The 16,136-nt window shown below is 44.7% G+C and overlaps 1 protein-coding gene across 1 annotated transcript in view; it reads right to left on the reverse strand.

Moving 5' to 3' along the window:
* Positions 1-542: 542 nt before the first annotated feature.
* Oxct1 (3-oxoacid CoA-transferase 1) overlaps positions 543-16,136 on the reverse strand; it is a 132,209-nt gene continuing 116,615 nt past the window's right edge. Inside the window, exons 15-17 of the mRNA XM_032898826.1 lie at positions 15,746-15,826; positions 10,000-10,101; positions 543-2,223 (exon numbers count right to left, since the gene is read on the reverse strand). Coding sequence (XP_032754717.1) covers positions 2,182-2,223; positions 10,000-10,101; positions 15,746-15,826 — 225 coding nt within the window. The 3' untranslated portion in view covers positions 543-2,181. The remainder of the gene's footprint in view (positions 2,224-9,999; positions 10,102-15,745; positions 15,827-16,136) is intronic.

Consider the following 16,136-nt stretch of genomic DNA (forward strand, 5'->3'; position numbering starts at 1 on the left):
AGGAAACAGACACTGGACAGACTACAAGAAGACATTTTAAACTGCAATAAAACTCAACATACTACTGGAATATTAATTTTAAAAAAGTATATCGTGAAGAAAAATGTCAATATAAAAATTAACATATGATGGCTTGATAATCAATTTTCACAGGTATGATTTTCAGTGATGGGGAGAAAGGTACAGCAAAATTCAATTAGGAAATGTTTCTTTTGCTCTCTAAAAAGGCAAGATAAAAAGAAAAGTCAATGCCAGGCATGATGGTGAATGCCTTTAATGCCATTACTCAGGAAGCAGAGGCATGTGGATCTCTTGTGAGTCCGAGGTCCGCTTGTCTACAGAATGAGTCCCATGTCAGCCAGGACTACACAGAGAGACCCTGTTTCCACACTCCCTCCCTCCCCCACCCCCCAAAAAAGAAAGTAACAGCTTGATTAGAAGTTAAGAGTATGCTGACCTAATGACCAATGGTTGTTAGACTCAACCTTTGAGGTGTTTGCCACGTACCATTCCCAAGTGAGAAATGAAGACAAACACATTCATCTCTATCAATCTGCAATTTTTATTGTATCACTTAACACATTTTTTTAAAAATATCATGGCACTCTTTGAATCTTAAGTTGTCTATTCAGGCTTTGAGGTTTAAAACGTTCTAAGAACCTCCTTGTCTTAAAGTAACAGACTGGAATGATAAGCAAGTGCATGTGAAGACATATCCATACCAACAATAGGAACGTTTTTCAACTGTGCACTCTAACATAGACATATGTACTCTCATGGGCCTTGGACCTTCTAAGATGGGTTCTTCTTATCAACACTGGCAGAGGATGCTTTCAACCCTGTGGCCATCCAGAAAAAGCAGTCCTACATAGAGTGTACTATGGAGGAAGAGCTTATCTTCCTTTCACATCATGTACAGGTCAACTGTGGCTATACTTGAAGAGTGAGTTCCAGTGACAACCATCACCTAAGACGTGGATAAATTCCTATAATTAGTGCCAGAAGGACTAAATATGTTTCACTGTGTAGTCACCAGCTGTCCAGTCTAGCTTCAGGACACCTAGGCTTTCAGACATCTGATACAAAGGGTGCTTATAGAGTGATGACCCCTGGCAACTGTCTATATTGTGGCTACTTCTGAGGAAGCACCACTGATAAACGCAAGCTACTGTGTTTACCCTGTCACACAAAACCTGCTAACTGACTACTCTGATCTGAGCCTTTCCCATCATTCCCAGCACAGATAAGGCTAAAGTAATAGCACTTTGTTAAGAGAACTAGCCTATGCAGAATACCATTGTAGTGTAGAAAAAGTGTTTACAATCTTTGCTGAGCAGAATGGAGAGCCTAAAAGGGGGATCTCTTGGAATATCATCTTTTTAAGTACTGCTGTCATTATTAAGATTCAAGACTCATGATAAATTGCCCATGGTTATTTTTTGCTCAAGAGATGTTGTATTAAGTAAACACTGGAGCTCAATGCAGAAATAGAGTCTTCAGGTATAGCACACCCTCTTATAATAGGAGAACTAGGTAATGTCAGTAGGTTTTCCATCCTCTTCTCATCCTTAGCTTCAGCTGTTTTCACACATAGGTAGATGGTTGGTTGTCTTTAAAGGCAATATTTGGTGGGATGCCAGCACTGGTAGAGCCTATGCCCTGTTCTTTCTTCTGATTACTTTTCTCAGGGATGCTCCTGTTTGCCGTCTCAGGTATCCATAAGAAGTGTGTAGGGAAGGTGAATGTTCTAAGGAGGTAAGCATAACCAGCATCTCTCAAAAAACAGAGGAAGATAAAAGATACATAGTCATCAAAAAAAAGTATTCTACCTAATCACAAATGCACATGAAAATTTTCCTTCAGGGCTGCTAAGTCATGTTTAATATATACAGCAAAAAAGATGAACATTTATCCACTGTGAGCACCAATGACAAAGACAACCTTCTTAGCACTCATGAAGCAAGACCACAATGAAACGTTTTCCTTTTGTTTTTCATGGAACTGATACATCACACTGGAGAGAGCAAAGTCTATGGCTGCACAAATCCAGAAATACTAGAAGAAAACTAGTCGAAACGTCTTGTTAAATGTGTAACTGTTGATTACTGACATCCTTTCACTTAAATCCTATTTGTTGAAAATGAAATCTTAGCAGCCTGGGGCAAATGTCCAATTGACACTTCAAGTTGAGATCTGCTGCATTGGCATGAGGTTTGGTGAAACCTGGTGAAAGAAAGAAGAGCAAAAATAATTAAAGTTTAGCACAGAATGTTCAAACACTGCTTCAATTTATTTTTAATAACTTCATTTTAAATTAAAATAGAAAACTAAAGGAAATATTAAATTTCAAAAGTAATCCACAGATACAGCATAAAGAAACCCTATTTTATATAACTTAATTGTTTATCAGGAAAGAAATAAGTAAATAACCAATTTAACTTAATATACACTGCAAAAGACACTTCAGAGATCATGGAATTGAGGCAGTAGAAAATTACTCCCCGCTCCCCAGTTTACCTTCAAGTACACAATGACTAATGCAAGTATAGACAAAATTAAATTTATCAATGCAAGTTAAGCCAGTCGACATTCCTTTATGGTAAGGAGAGGAACTCATGAAACTGCACATCTAGCTGAAAAGAACTACTGGCAGTTGATGGCTGCTAGGGAAAGAGGAGTCATTTCTCTTTGGGAGTTTGGCTCTCAGTGAGTAGCCAGGGTCTGGTGAATGACTTCTTTCCATGTAGTAGCAGGGCAGCAGTAATTTGAATCAGTAGGTTATACAAGAGGGGTGGGGAGAGGAACAGGGGTGGTGATCAGGTGTGGGGAGGATGAGGTGAGGGCTAGGAAAGAGAACAGAAGTCGGTTGGGGGTGGGGACATCTCTAGGACTGGAAACCTGGGAGGGGGGAGGCTCTCTGGAGTCTATGGGGGTGACCCTAGCTAAGACTCCTAGCAGTGGAGGCCATACATATGGAGATAGAAGTGGTCGCTCCCTGTAGCCAGGTGGGTCTCTCAGGGATAAAGATGGAGCAGAGATTGAGGGGACAGCCAACCACTGACTGGCCTAATTTGAGACCCATCCCATGGGAGAGAGCCAACCCCTGACACTATTAATATTGTGCTATGCCTATAGAATTGTCTTCTGAGAGGTCCATCCAGCAGTCGATAGAAGAAGATGTGGGGACCCACAGCCAAACACTAGGTGGAGCCAGGGGAGTCTTGTGAAAGAGTGGAGGTTAGAACTGAGTAGTCAGAAGGGTCAAGGACATCACAAGAAGACCTACAGAGTCAAGCAACCTGGGCCATGAAGGCTCAAAGAGACTGAACCACCAACCAAAGAGCATGCATGGGCTGGACATAGGCATGCACACACACACACACACACACACACACACACACACACACACACACACACACATATATATATATATCAATCTCAGAGGTAAAGTAGGGTCTCTATGTAGTTTTCCTACCAAGTGGAGGGGGGAGATGCTCTGTTGCTTCTCTTTGTATCTCCTTCTCCTAGTTGGGCTGCTTTGTCTGGCTTCAGTGGGACAGAATATGTTTAGATAGGGTGGTACTTATAAGGGGTTTCCCCATCTCTGAGAAGGGGAGGGGGGCTATAATCAGGATGTGAAGTGAATAGATAAGTCAGTAAATCAATCAATTAATGAAAGAAAGAAAAGGTTATGATCATATATAACATTCATAACAGGGAGACTTGTTAGGGAAGTCTGGGCCAAGGGGAGAGAAGATAAAAGTAGATATGATGAAGATACATTGGTAACATGTATAAAGTTGTCGAAGAATAAAGAAAAAGTATTCTTTTAAAAGAATCAGAATTCGTATCAGTTTGTCAAAGCTTTAGTATATGGGTATACATCACTGGGTTCATTGAAAAGAAATTACTTGATTAATCTAGGAAGAGCCATCTTCCAAAATATAAGCACGAGGGGTAAAAGTAAACAGGATTCTTCAGTTGTGAAAATATTGGGTCACAGTTGCACAAAAATAAGCCATATAGGACTGATGATCTAACTTACAGACTTCTGTATATAAACTACACACACACACACACACACACACACACACACACGTCTTCTACAGAAAAAGGGGGGTAATGCCTAGAATATATAAGGATGATCTATAAGACAACAAAGAACAATAAGTTGATTAAAAAGAACAGAGAATTCTTCAAAGAAAATCCTCTGATGGCCAATATACAAATGACTCTGCAAGCCAATTGTATGAGAAATGCAAACAAAGGTCCTGAAAACTGGCAATAAGAATACAAAGTGGTGGGCTAGAGAGATGGCTCAGCAGTTAAGGGCACTGACTGTTCTTCCAGAGGTCCTGAGTTCAAATCCCAGCAACCACGTGGTGGCTCACAACATCTGTAATGGGATCTGATGCCTTCTTCTGGTGTGTCTGAAGACAGCAACAATGTACACACACACACACACACACACACACACACATCTTTAAAAAAAATGAAGTGGTTCAATCATTGTGGAAAACAGTGTTGAAGTGCCTCACAAACTAAAAAGGAAGTTAGCATATGACCCATAGTCTTACTTCTGGAGATATGTCCAGAATATTTCAGAACAGTATCTCAAAGAAATACTGTGTACCAGTGTCTATAACACCAATATTCACAGTAAGGAAGAGGTGAAGGAGACCCAAATGCCCAGGCACAGATGAACACTACGATGCCCTAAAGAAACTGAAGATAGTACAGTGAAATGGAAGGCTGTCTCATGCCCATGGCCTGGAAGAACAAATATGGTGAAAATGTACACACTATCAATGTGATCTACAAATGCAATGCAATTCTTTTTTTTTAAAAAATGTGTATGTATGTTTTGCACTTGCACCATGTGTATGCCTTATGCCCATGGTGGCCAGAAGAGGGTAATGGAGGGAACTGGAGTTAAGGCAGATGTGAGGCACCATTTATGTGGTTGCTAAGACTGAAGTCAGGTCATTTTCAAGAGTGGCAAGCATTCTTAAGCTCTGAGCCATTCCTTTAGCTCCCATGTTCTTATTCAAAACACCAGTCACTTCCTTCACAGAATCAGAAAAAACATTATAATTTAAATGGAACCATGAAAACCCTTGAATAGTCAAGGCTGTTTTGAGTCACAGGGGCATAGTAGGAAAACATTACACTATTGGAATTCAAAATATACCGCAAATCTGAAATAAAATTTTAAATAGACTGCTACTGAAAGAGTGTGATGCTCTTAGGAAAACAGACATAGGCCGGTGGAAAAGAACAAGGGCTCTAAAATTAAATCCAGTCATCGAAAGTGACACGGTTTTGACAAAGCTACTAACAATGTTGAAAGCTTTGAAACATAAAGGAAGGCCAGGCTTCTCCTCTGTATTTGTCCAAGTAAGACCTGGACATCCATGTGCAAAAACAAAACAGGCATCACCTCCCCTGACTCCTGCACCCCTGTCTTCCGCTCACCAATTACAAACTACGTTCAACTTGGATTAAAGACATAAATACAAGACTCTAAAACTTTGAAACTACCAGAAGAAAGTAGGCAAATGCTGCAGGACTTTAGAATTGACAAGGAATTTCTTTCTTTTTAAAGAAAGGTGCCAAGCTGGCTGTGGGAGTGGTGCAAGCCTTTAATCCCAGCACCAAATCCTGAGGTAGGCAGACCTCTGAGTGTGAGGTCAGCCTAGTCTACAGAGTGAATTCCAGGACAGCCAGGGCTGCTACATGGAGACATCTTGTCAGGAAGGAAGGAAAGCAGGAAGGCAGGAAGGCAGGAAGGCAGGAAGGCAGGAAGGCAGGAAGGCAGGAAGGCAGGAAGGCAGGAAGGCAGGAAGGCAGGAAGGCAGGAAGGAAGGAAGGAAGGAAGGAAGGAAGGCAGGAAAGGAAAGGAAGGAAGGAAGGCAGGAAGGCAGGAAGGCAGGAAGGCAGGAAGGCAGGAAGGAAGGAAGGCAGGAAGGCAGGAAGGCAGGAAGGAAGGAAGGCAGGAAGGAAGGCAGGAAGGCAGGAAGGAAGGAAGGCAGGAAGGCAGGAAGGCAGGAAGGAAGGCAGGAAGGAAGGAAGGAAGGCAGGCAGGAAGGAAGGCAGGAAGGAAGGAAGGAAGGAAGGAAGGCAGGAAGGAAGGAAGGAAGGAAGGAAGGCAGGAAGGCAGGAAGGCAGGAAGGCAGGAAGGCAGGCAGGAAGGCAGGAAGGCAGGAAGGCAGGAAGGCAGGAAGGAAGGAAGGAAGGAAGGAAGGAAGGAAGGAAGGAAGGAAGGCAGGAGGCAGGAAGGAAGGAAGGAAGGCAGGAAGGAAGGAAGGCAGGAGGCAGGAAGGAAGGCAGGCAGGCAGGCAGGAAGGCAGGAAGGCAGGAGGCAGGAAGGCAGGCAGGGAAGGAAGGCAGGAAGGAAGGCAGGAAGGCAGGCAGGGAAGGGAGGGCAGGGGGGAAGGCAGGGAAGGCAGGGGGGGCAGGAAGGCAGGGAAGGAAGGAAGGAGGGGGAAGCAGGAAGGCAGGAAGGCCAGGAGGCAGGGAAGGCAGGAAGGCAGGCAGGAAGGAAGGAAGGCAGGGAAGGCAGGAAGGAAGGAAGGAAGGGAGGAAGGTAGGGAGGGAGGAAGGAAGGTAGGAAGGGAGGAAGAAGAAGGCAGGAAGGAAGGAAGGGAGGAAGGCAGGAAGGAAGGAAGGAAGGAAGGCAGGAAGGCAGGAAGGAAGGAGGCAGGAAGGCAGGAAGGCAGGAAGGAAGGCAGGAAGGCAGGAAGGAAGGCAGGGAGGGCAGGAAGGAGGCAGGAAGGAGGCAGGCAGGAAGGCAGGAAGGAAGGGCAGGAAGGCAGGAAGGGAAGGCAGGGGAAGGCAGGAAAGGCAGGGAAGGAAGGCAGGGAAGGCAGGAAGGGGAAGGCAGGAAGGAAGGCAGGAAGGCAGGAAGGCAGGGCAGGAAGGCAGGAAGGCAGGAAGGAAGGAGGGCAGGAAGGCAGGAAGGGCAGGAAGGAAGGCAGGAAGGAAGGGAGGCAGGAAGGCAGGGAGGGAGGGGGGCAGGCAGGGCAGGAAGGCAGGAAGGCAGGAAGGCAGGAAGGAAGGAAGGGAGGAAGGCAGGAAGGAAGGAAGGAAGGCAGGAAGGAGGCAGGAAGGAAGGAAGGAAGGCAGGAAGGCAGGAAGGAAGGCAGGAAGGCAGGAAGGCAGGAAGGCAGGAAGGAAAGGAAGGAAGGAAGGAAGGAAGGCAGGAAGGCAGGAAGGAAGGCAGGAAGGCAGGAAGGCAGGAAGGCAGGAAGGCAGGAAGGCAGGAAGGCAGGAAGGAAGGCAGGAAGGCAGGAAGGAAGGCAGGAAGGCAGGAAGGCAGGAAGGCAGGAAGGAAGGGAGGGAGGGAGGAGGGAAGGAAGGAAGGAGGGATGACAGCCAGCAAGCCACCAAAAGCACAGGAGAAAAAAGTAAACAACTGAGGTTGTATCGACTAAATTGCTTCTCCAGAGCAGATGGAACAAGCCAGTCAAGAACAAAGGACAATGGGCAGAGGGACAAGGCACATGCAGGGTGTTCATACAGAGCACTAACAATAAATGCATATAGGACAAAAGAGTTACTATCTAGGATGTGTCTATGGAAGTCAAACAACTCAAGGTAAAAACATCCCTCAAATAATCCAATCAAAAGCGGGCAACATGGCTGGGTGCGGCACCACTTTTTTAATGCTAGCACTCAGGAGGCAGAGGCAGGTGGATCGCTGAGTTCAAGGCCAGCCTGGTCTACAGAACAAGTTTCAGGACAGCCAGAGCTACACAGGAAAACCCTGTCTCAAAACGAACAAACAAGAAGTAGACAATATAGCTAAACAAGACGTGGGGGGAAGACATACAAACGGCCAAAGGGTTTACGCAAATTCACAACATCCTTAATCAGTAAAGAAGTGAAAATCAAAGCCACAATGAGATCCCAGCCCAATCCAGTTAAATTAGCTATCATCAGAGAGACAAAGACCACTGCTCTTGGTCTTTCTGCTGAGACCAAGTGTAAAAGCACAAAGGAACAAGTGTTGGTAAGGATATAACACGGGACACTTGGTAGGAGCAGAATGAGAAAGCCATTGTGAACCTCGGTGTAAGATTTCCTCAAAAATTAGAAATAGAATCACCATATGATCCAGCAATCTCACTACAAAGGAGAGAAGATTACACCAACAATACAAACACATTCCCCATTCCTAAGAACCAAGAAACAGAAGTAACCTGAGGGCCTACCACGTAATGATTGGTTAGAGAAAACGGTGTTCATGCACAATGGAATACTATCTATTTAAAAAAAATGAATTCTTGGATTCTGTGGCAACACACACGGCAGTGGAAGTCACCGCTTTAGATGAGACATGGGAGCAGGCACATGAAAATGAGCTCTGCACAATCTCACTTGCACAGAGACTGGAAAACAGTATGACGTCATAGAGAATGGGAGTGGAATCCTGGTTCCCCAAGGCTGGGCGTGAGAATGTGTGCTGTGCTGCTGGGCAGTGGTGACTGCCTAGGTATAACAGCGATGTGTGATACGCGTCACACTGCTGGAGAGGATTTTAAATGTTTCCATCACAGATGCTTTAGTACATAGGAACAGACGTTAACTTAACTTAACTTGAACACAACACATATACATATTAAAACATCAAAACGTAAACCAATTTCATATCGGTTTAATAAATGCAAACGGAGGGGATTATACTGGGATATCAGAAGGGCTGAAATTTTCAAATCTATACAGAAATGACAAGTAGCCCCTCCCCCCATGGGTGTCTAATGAAAACAGTGAGGCTTTCTGAATTACCCACATAAATAGCTAATACCTCGATAATGAGGGTCTTATGCTGGGCATTCTTTTGCAGCAGAAACTGAAATTTCTGCAGATCTCTGAAGGTGTTACCTGTCAGAGGTTTCCTGTTCCACACAGGCACAAAGCAAAACAAAGGAGCCGATTAGGAAACTGTTTGCTTGTTTCACTGGAGTAAGAAGTCCTAAATAGTTCAAGAATAAATAAATTCCCTTTCTTTCCCCTGAGATTATGAGAAAGCTAATTAAAAACGCGCTTTTCAAGCAAGGTATTACTGGGAGACCGCTTTTTTCCAAAGGGAAATTCAGAAAAGGTTAATAAACAAAAGGCCTTGGAACAGTACCAAGAGGTGGTTACTATGTACATAATGAATTATACAACAAAGTTGGTTCAAGGAAATTCGTTATGCATTTGTAGGAACAGGCCGAGCCTGCGTGCTCAGGAAGTTAAGTATGAAATCTATGGTCGGCGCATCAAATACTTTTTGTTAAATGAGTTTCTCTAATTTCTTCTCAGTGTGTTTTATTGTAATTAGTAAATAAGTTCTGTCCTTCACTATTTCAGACATATATATCCCTTTTACCTTTGGTTAACTTTAAGTTAATTACATCTATCTGTCAACCCTAACAAAAGGTGACTAGTGATTTATAATAAACACTTTTATACACACACAATAAATGAATACATTTTTTAAAGCAGACATAAGTAAGTGTGACTAAGGGAACTTTTAATAGGGACTCTCCTTGTATATTTACTGGATTTCCAAGTCTGAGTTTTCTGTGTGTTATTATTTACCTGCAGGTAGGATGCAACAGGTTTGCTCTTGTTACATTCTAGTATCTCTAATACTAGAATAAAAACCAGAGAACTGAGCCAAGGAGAGGGTCACTGTCAGACAAGTGTAAGAACAAAGGAAGCATCCTTTCTCCACAAGTGGCAAACATCAGGATTGGCCACATCTGACAAATAGAGAACTTCCAGGACTTCACACAAAGCAGATGTCCTCTGTCCTCTCTAGCTCTTTGGTGTTTCCTCATGTTCCTGTCACATTACTGACAGCCCTGGTCTGAGTTACACACACACAACTTCCCCTTCTGCTCCTGCTCAGATCAGCTCCTTAATTGCGCAGAAATGAATGGTTGGTGCCTATAACCATTTGTCCACCCAGCCTGAGGTCCCGTGCAAGACGCTGCCCACAGAAGCACTTACTGCAAAGTCACAGCCTGTGCTCTTCCTGATGTCATCAACAGTCAGGCCTTCCCAAAGCTCGATCAGTGTCAACCCGGTTTTCTTGTCCACGTCAAACACACCCTGTAGGAAAGTCAAGAAAATGACAACCATTTCCATCATGAAAAAATATCACAGGGGCGATCTAGGTTTTTAAGTTCCTAGGACAGAGAGAAGACCCAGGGCCAGAAACAGAAATCCAGGCAATGGAAAAATGAATGTCTGTTATGACTACTATAAACAATACCAAGTCCTTCATCAGCCATTTTTCTTGGCTACAGTTGGCTTCTTCTAGTACTGTATTCCATTTTTTAAGCTATCTTCCATTTGTGAAGTCACTAGATGAAATGCCAGAGAGGCAACCAATGAAAGGGAGAGGGACAGGAATGAACAAGGTGGGATCGAGGCAGGGGGATAGCAGGGAAGGGACAGGATGGGGATGAAGGGAAAACAATGCTGAGTAAACAACAGAAGACACTGTAGTACCCAAGTGTACTTAGGAAATGAAAGCCCAGCCAGCTCCTCTAAGTGGCTGTTAAAGTGCTCCCTGGTAAAGGTCTCCGACCTTGACATTCCCATGGAAACACGTGGGTCCCAAGAGGAGAGCATGAGAACCCACGCTTATGCCTTTCTCTAGCAAATCGCATGGCAGTGCTGGTGCCTAAGGCAAACAGGGAATGCCAACCCCAGCCTGAACAACCCACCTAGTATCGTGGTCACACCACCACCTTGCGATGGTTCCACCACAGCACTGCTTGACTTTAGATGAGGTCTACAAAGCACTCAATATAGCTTCATACTTGGGAATTCTTCAGAAGTCTTCTCAGATATTTGCTGGGCTCTGCTTAGTTTTGGGGCATAGGGTCACTTGCCTTGGGGAGACTGTCTATTGATAAGCTGTAACTGAGACCCTCAAACCCTGTTCTATGGTCTCTGTGCAGCTTTCATAGGGAGTCTCCTTTCTCAGACTTAAAGGTTAGATCTCCCAGGTTTTTACAGTGGATATAACATAATTTCACCTTTTTTTTTTTTTTTTGGTAGCCTTCAATCTTTATTTCCAACTATCTTTGAAGTCATGTTTAAATACATGGTTACTGAGAAGGCACCGCACTGAGGGAAAAGCACTGGCTTTGAGCTCGCCTGTCACAGAGCTCTGGTGCACAACAGCTAAGCAGCCTGGGGAGCTCCCTGTGGTCAGGGAGCACAGAAACCCCCTCCTCCTTCCTCGGGCTGTGGTACAGGGGGCTGTGGTAAAGGGGGCTGTGGTACAGGGGGCTGTGGTACAGGAGCATACAGGACGGTGACACGTTCTCTGGACTACACCTGGGACAGATGTGTTATTACTTAGCAGATTGACTAAGCCAATTCAAAGGCCTGAAAAAACTAGTCTCCAGTCTGTTAGCATTTTCTTTCAGAAGTCTCACAGGATGAAAGATGCTTACTTTCTTTGTTTGCTTGATAACTTAGTTGCTTTTCCTGAAACAATGATTGAAATTTAAGAGCAAATACTACAGCAAACTTCTATTTGCACACTTACATTCTTAACCTCTGAGTCAGCTCTCCCGTCAACACTTCCGTTCTCAAAAACAACAAAACCTTCGTTGTTTTTTGTTTGTTTGTTTGTTTTTTTGTTTTTTTTTTCCCCAGCAGAAGTGTGTGCTCTATGAGTGGGAAAATGTTAACTTTGGGACTGTCTATATATTCTATTAGCTGCCTTTATAATGATAAAAACTTTTTAAATGGGTATTTTTCTTTTGTAGAAAGTCTGTCTAGAGCACCATTAAAACTGATCTGCTGCTTTTTCATGCATCATAACTGATGTGTTTACAAAAAGATAAAGAGAAGGGGATATGTTCTATGGGGTGTGGTGAGGTATGGGGGAAGGGGTGCCTCCGAGGGCCCATGCTGAGACATCCCTTCCCCTGAGGGACCAGCCACAGGACAGTATAGTATAGAATCGTTTATTCAGGGCATGGGAAGGGGAGTTAAGAGTGTAGTAGGAGCAGAGAGGGGGGGGGTAGGGAAGAAGAGTAGAGGCAGACTATGGTGAAGAGAGGGGGTTGGGAGATTTAGCTCAGTGGTAGAGCCGCTGCCTAGGGGAAGGCATAAGGCCCTGGGTTCGGGTCCCCAGCTCCGGAAAAAAAAAAAAAAAAAAAAAAAAAAAAAAAAAAAAACAAAAAAAAGAGGGAGGAGGGGGAGTGGGAGGGGGAAGGAACAGGAGAGGGGTGGGAAAAAAGCAAAAAAAAGAGAGAGGCAAGAGGGAGTGAGGAGGGGGCAAAGAAGAACAGCCCCTTTTATAGTGTCAAGCATGCCTGGCGAACACACCTGGCTGTTGCCAGGTAACTGTGGGACAGAGCTTAGACAGAATTCTAACAATAAACAACTATAAATTTATAAAAATAAAGGAAAAATGACCAAAAAACCCCTGGATTACGTTATTAAGAAGAGATACAGACATGCTTTCAGAAAAAGATAATTGTGCTGTCATTAATGTGGGGCTTCAGGAATCAGGAAGGTGAGATTACAAACTGGCTGCATGATTTAAAAAGAAAACCCTTTTTATTAACACTATCATCATGCTCTAACTAACTCCCAGATTATACAGAAGGCCAGCCATCTATAGACTTTAAAAAGATGGAAACTTGAAATATTTGGGAAGAGTTTTAGTAGTCTTAGGGGCAAACAAAAACTTGATACAAAACAGAGAGTGAAAACCTAAAAGCTAAATTGTTAACTGCTAATCAAAAATGATACTGAAACTACCCTGTCTTACAGGTAAGTAAGCTAATTACTTTATTACCACCATAAGGGCTACATTATGGATCCGAGGGTTGATTACAGGCAGGTGCTGATAGGGACGCTATCTATTATAACTGATCCACAGGACAGGAAACAATTACAATTGCTTTCCAAGGGCAGCCTAAAGGAATCCTCCTGGGAAGGAATTATGGGATGGTGCATGATATGCATCCTCATATCCTCCACAGAGCACCCTGCCCTGCACGACTCACGGATGTAAACACGCAGCCCATCCCTGAGACGCCAGACACACTAGCCTAGCTGTCCTTACTTTCTTTCCTTCCCACAGCGTCATTCATACTTCATGTTCTGACTGTGGCCATCTGTGGCCATTTGCTAAGGTCTCTCGTAGGTTATAACAGTTCAGACTTCTCCTCTGAACCCTAGATCTGAATCTCCCTTTGTCTTTTTCAGACTCTCAGGAATATGAAATTGAAGGTGTCCAACTGAAGGTGACAGAAGGAACAGTGGGCCCAGAAAACAAGATCTGAGGTCCAAGAGAGGTCCAAGCTCATCACGTGCGCCGCCAACCAGACTCTGTTCTTCTAATGCACCCCTCTGCCAGAGAGCTAAAAAGGAAACCCCTTTCTGCCTCCCGCTTCTTCCCTCTTCTTCCCTCTTCTTTCCTGCCTCGCACTGCTCTTCCCCTCCCTCCTGTCCTGAGCTTTGCCAGGATACAGTAAGTCAGACATTCTCCTTCTCTAAAAAAAATATAGAAATTACCTGTCTTTCCAGCGGTGCCCTACTCATAAGATTAGGCTGAATTCCAACCATTGAACTGAGAACGGAGTCCCCAATGGAGGAGCTGGAGAAAGGGCTGAAGGAGCTGAAGGGGTTTGTAACCCCATAAGAACAACAACAATATCAACCAATCAGAGCTCCCAGGGACTAAATCGCCATCCCAAGAGTACACAGGGATCAACCCATGGCTCCAACTTCATATCTAGCAGAGGATGGCCTTGTTGGGCACCAATGGGAGGAGAGGCCCTTGGTCCTGTCAAAGCTCAATACTCCAGTGTAGGGGAATGCCAGGGAGGGGAGATGGGAGGGAGTGGGTGGGTGGATGGGGGGAGCACCCTTATAGAAGCTTGCTGAGGCAGAAGAGTTTTAAGTCAGAAAGACTTGACAGAAAAAGTGTAACTCAGGCAATGCTGTATATGACGCCACCGAGTAGCAGTTCTTGGTACTGCTGCTGGGCTGCCATATGGGATGACATCTGGTGTGCTGTGCCTTGTCTATGGAGTTCGTTACTCCGCTGGAGATGCTGGGTGCCTGCTGCCTAATCCTATGGAATGTGTCCTTTGAGGGACATCTGTAACCACCACCTCCCCCTTCTCTCCCTCCCCCTTTTCCCTCCCTCACCTCCCCCTCCCCCCTCCTCCTTCTTTCTGTAAGGCATTGCTAGACAGTGTGGTTCTGAGAAGGTTCTCCAAAGAAAGGTTTATTGAGTGGAAGAATGGAAAAAGGAAATAAAAAAGGTGCTCGGAATGTCATTAAACTTTATCACCCATAAATAGTACATAAGAAAACACAAGTATCAAATGGAAAATGCTAGGGATGAATGATGGGGATGATGGGCCACTGTGAGGAGGAAAGCACTGGGGCCACTAAGAGGGTGGCAAGCCCCACTGTGATGCAGGTATAGCTAGGCTTAAAGGAGGGGTGGAATACAAGAGAGCAGAGTGTGGCTTAGGACGCTGTGTAGGTAGCAGACCTGGGAAGCCAGGGGCAGGGCAGGCAAGGGCAGGGGAGGTGTGGAGAGAGCCTTACTCAGGGATAAAGGAAGCTCAGGTTTGGGAAGACCATTGCTAGAAAACCTCTGGTTAAGGCTACCACCATACTAAAGAAATCAGGATTGAGAATGGCCCTGTCGTCACTACAAAGCAAAGGACCGTCTCAACAAGTTCTACCCACAGTTTAGAGGAGACTCAAGAAATAACGGTGGCTGATACACTGGCTCTTCTGCCCTTGTGTGCCAGGATGCACATTCATGGAATCCCATACAGTCTCAGGAATGCAGGACCAGAGGGACGATTCCTTGAAAATGCAGCTTCTGGGAAGTGCTGTCTACTTAACCCATGGCAGAGTGTGCTTTAGAGTGTTCAAGGCTAGCGAGCCAGACGCTGTGAGACGCTGCCGTACAGCTCTGGTTAAAAGAAGAGAGGCACCACTGAGAAGTGGGGAAAACTCAGACAAGCAGTTCTGCCCCGTGTCTTCTAGAAAACCACTTTCCCAGAGGACTCATGGGAACCATGACACTCCCACACTGTCCGTTTAAATCCGAGAAAGAAATCTGGTTGCGGACAGCATCCCTAAATACTTCTCTGATATGAGCAGTCTTTTACTGTACAATTGGCCAAAACTGTCCATTTAGGAAACAAAATACAGAGGCCTGGAAGTGACAGATGTGTTCTGGAGTTCATAAGAAGGTGGGAAACCATGCTAAGTATGTGTGTCTGGGCCCACTGTGGGTCCATGCCACAACTCAAACCCAAGTGACTCAACTGTGGGTGAATTTTTCTAGAAAAATAATCCAACCTTTTATCCTTGTTTTTTGGGCAGACAAGAAAGAAAATAAGAAAAAACAAGTGCACTCTGAACTTTACATCCATTGCCCATCCTGATGCCTTAAGAATCCAGATTTAAGGATTAATCTAAGTCCTCTCTGATTACAGCATAGTGCGAAAGCTACCCGAGATAAGAGTTCCGGTGTGTGAGAGTAATTGCAGAGACCTGCACACTGAGCAAGTCTGCATTTAGAAACACTCATTTCCCCATCCCTTCATTCCACAGACTCTCGGAACCTCAAGGCTACTGATGCGATATAGTTTCAGGCGGTGATTTTTAAAAAGCCCCAGACCTGTCTCCCAGTGAAATAAGGGAGGGGGTGGTCGATGTGCTCGGAGGCGAAGAGAAGAGCGGTCGTTACCTTTTCTGTAATGATGCGGTTGACGCACTGCTTTCCCGTCAGTGGTAGTGTGCACTTCTCCATGATTTTATGCGCATTCCCCTGTTTTAAAGGACAATGAGAAAAAACATTAAGAACATTATTTAGAGGAGTAATTCCTTAGAATTGGTCTAGGACTGTAGAAAAACCAGAAACTATCAGAGACATCAACTTTTAAAGAGGCTATTTCCAGACCTTTGTCCAGCTCTCTTCTCTCGGCTATCGCTCCTAGAATGACTTAGGGAGGACCCTGACAAGTTACCAAACGCTCAGCTTACGAGATTTACCAGGAAAACACTACTCCACCTATAAGTACCCTCAAGCCTCATAACCTGAACCACCTGACCCGTGGTTCCAGTATAATATCCCCTCA

This window comes from Rattus rattus, chromosome 3, assembly GCF_011064425.1.
Source record: "Rattus rattus isolate New Zealand chromosome 3, Rrattus_CSIRO_v1, whole genome shotgun sequence".
NCBI lineage: Eukaryota > Metazoa > Chordata > Mammalia > Rodentia > Muridae > Rattus > Rattus rattus.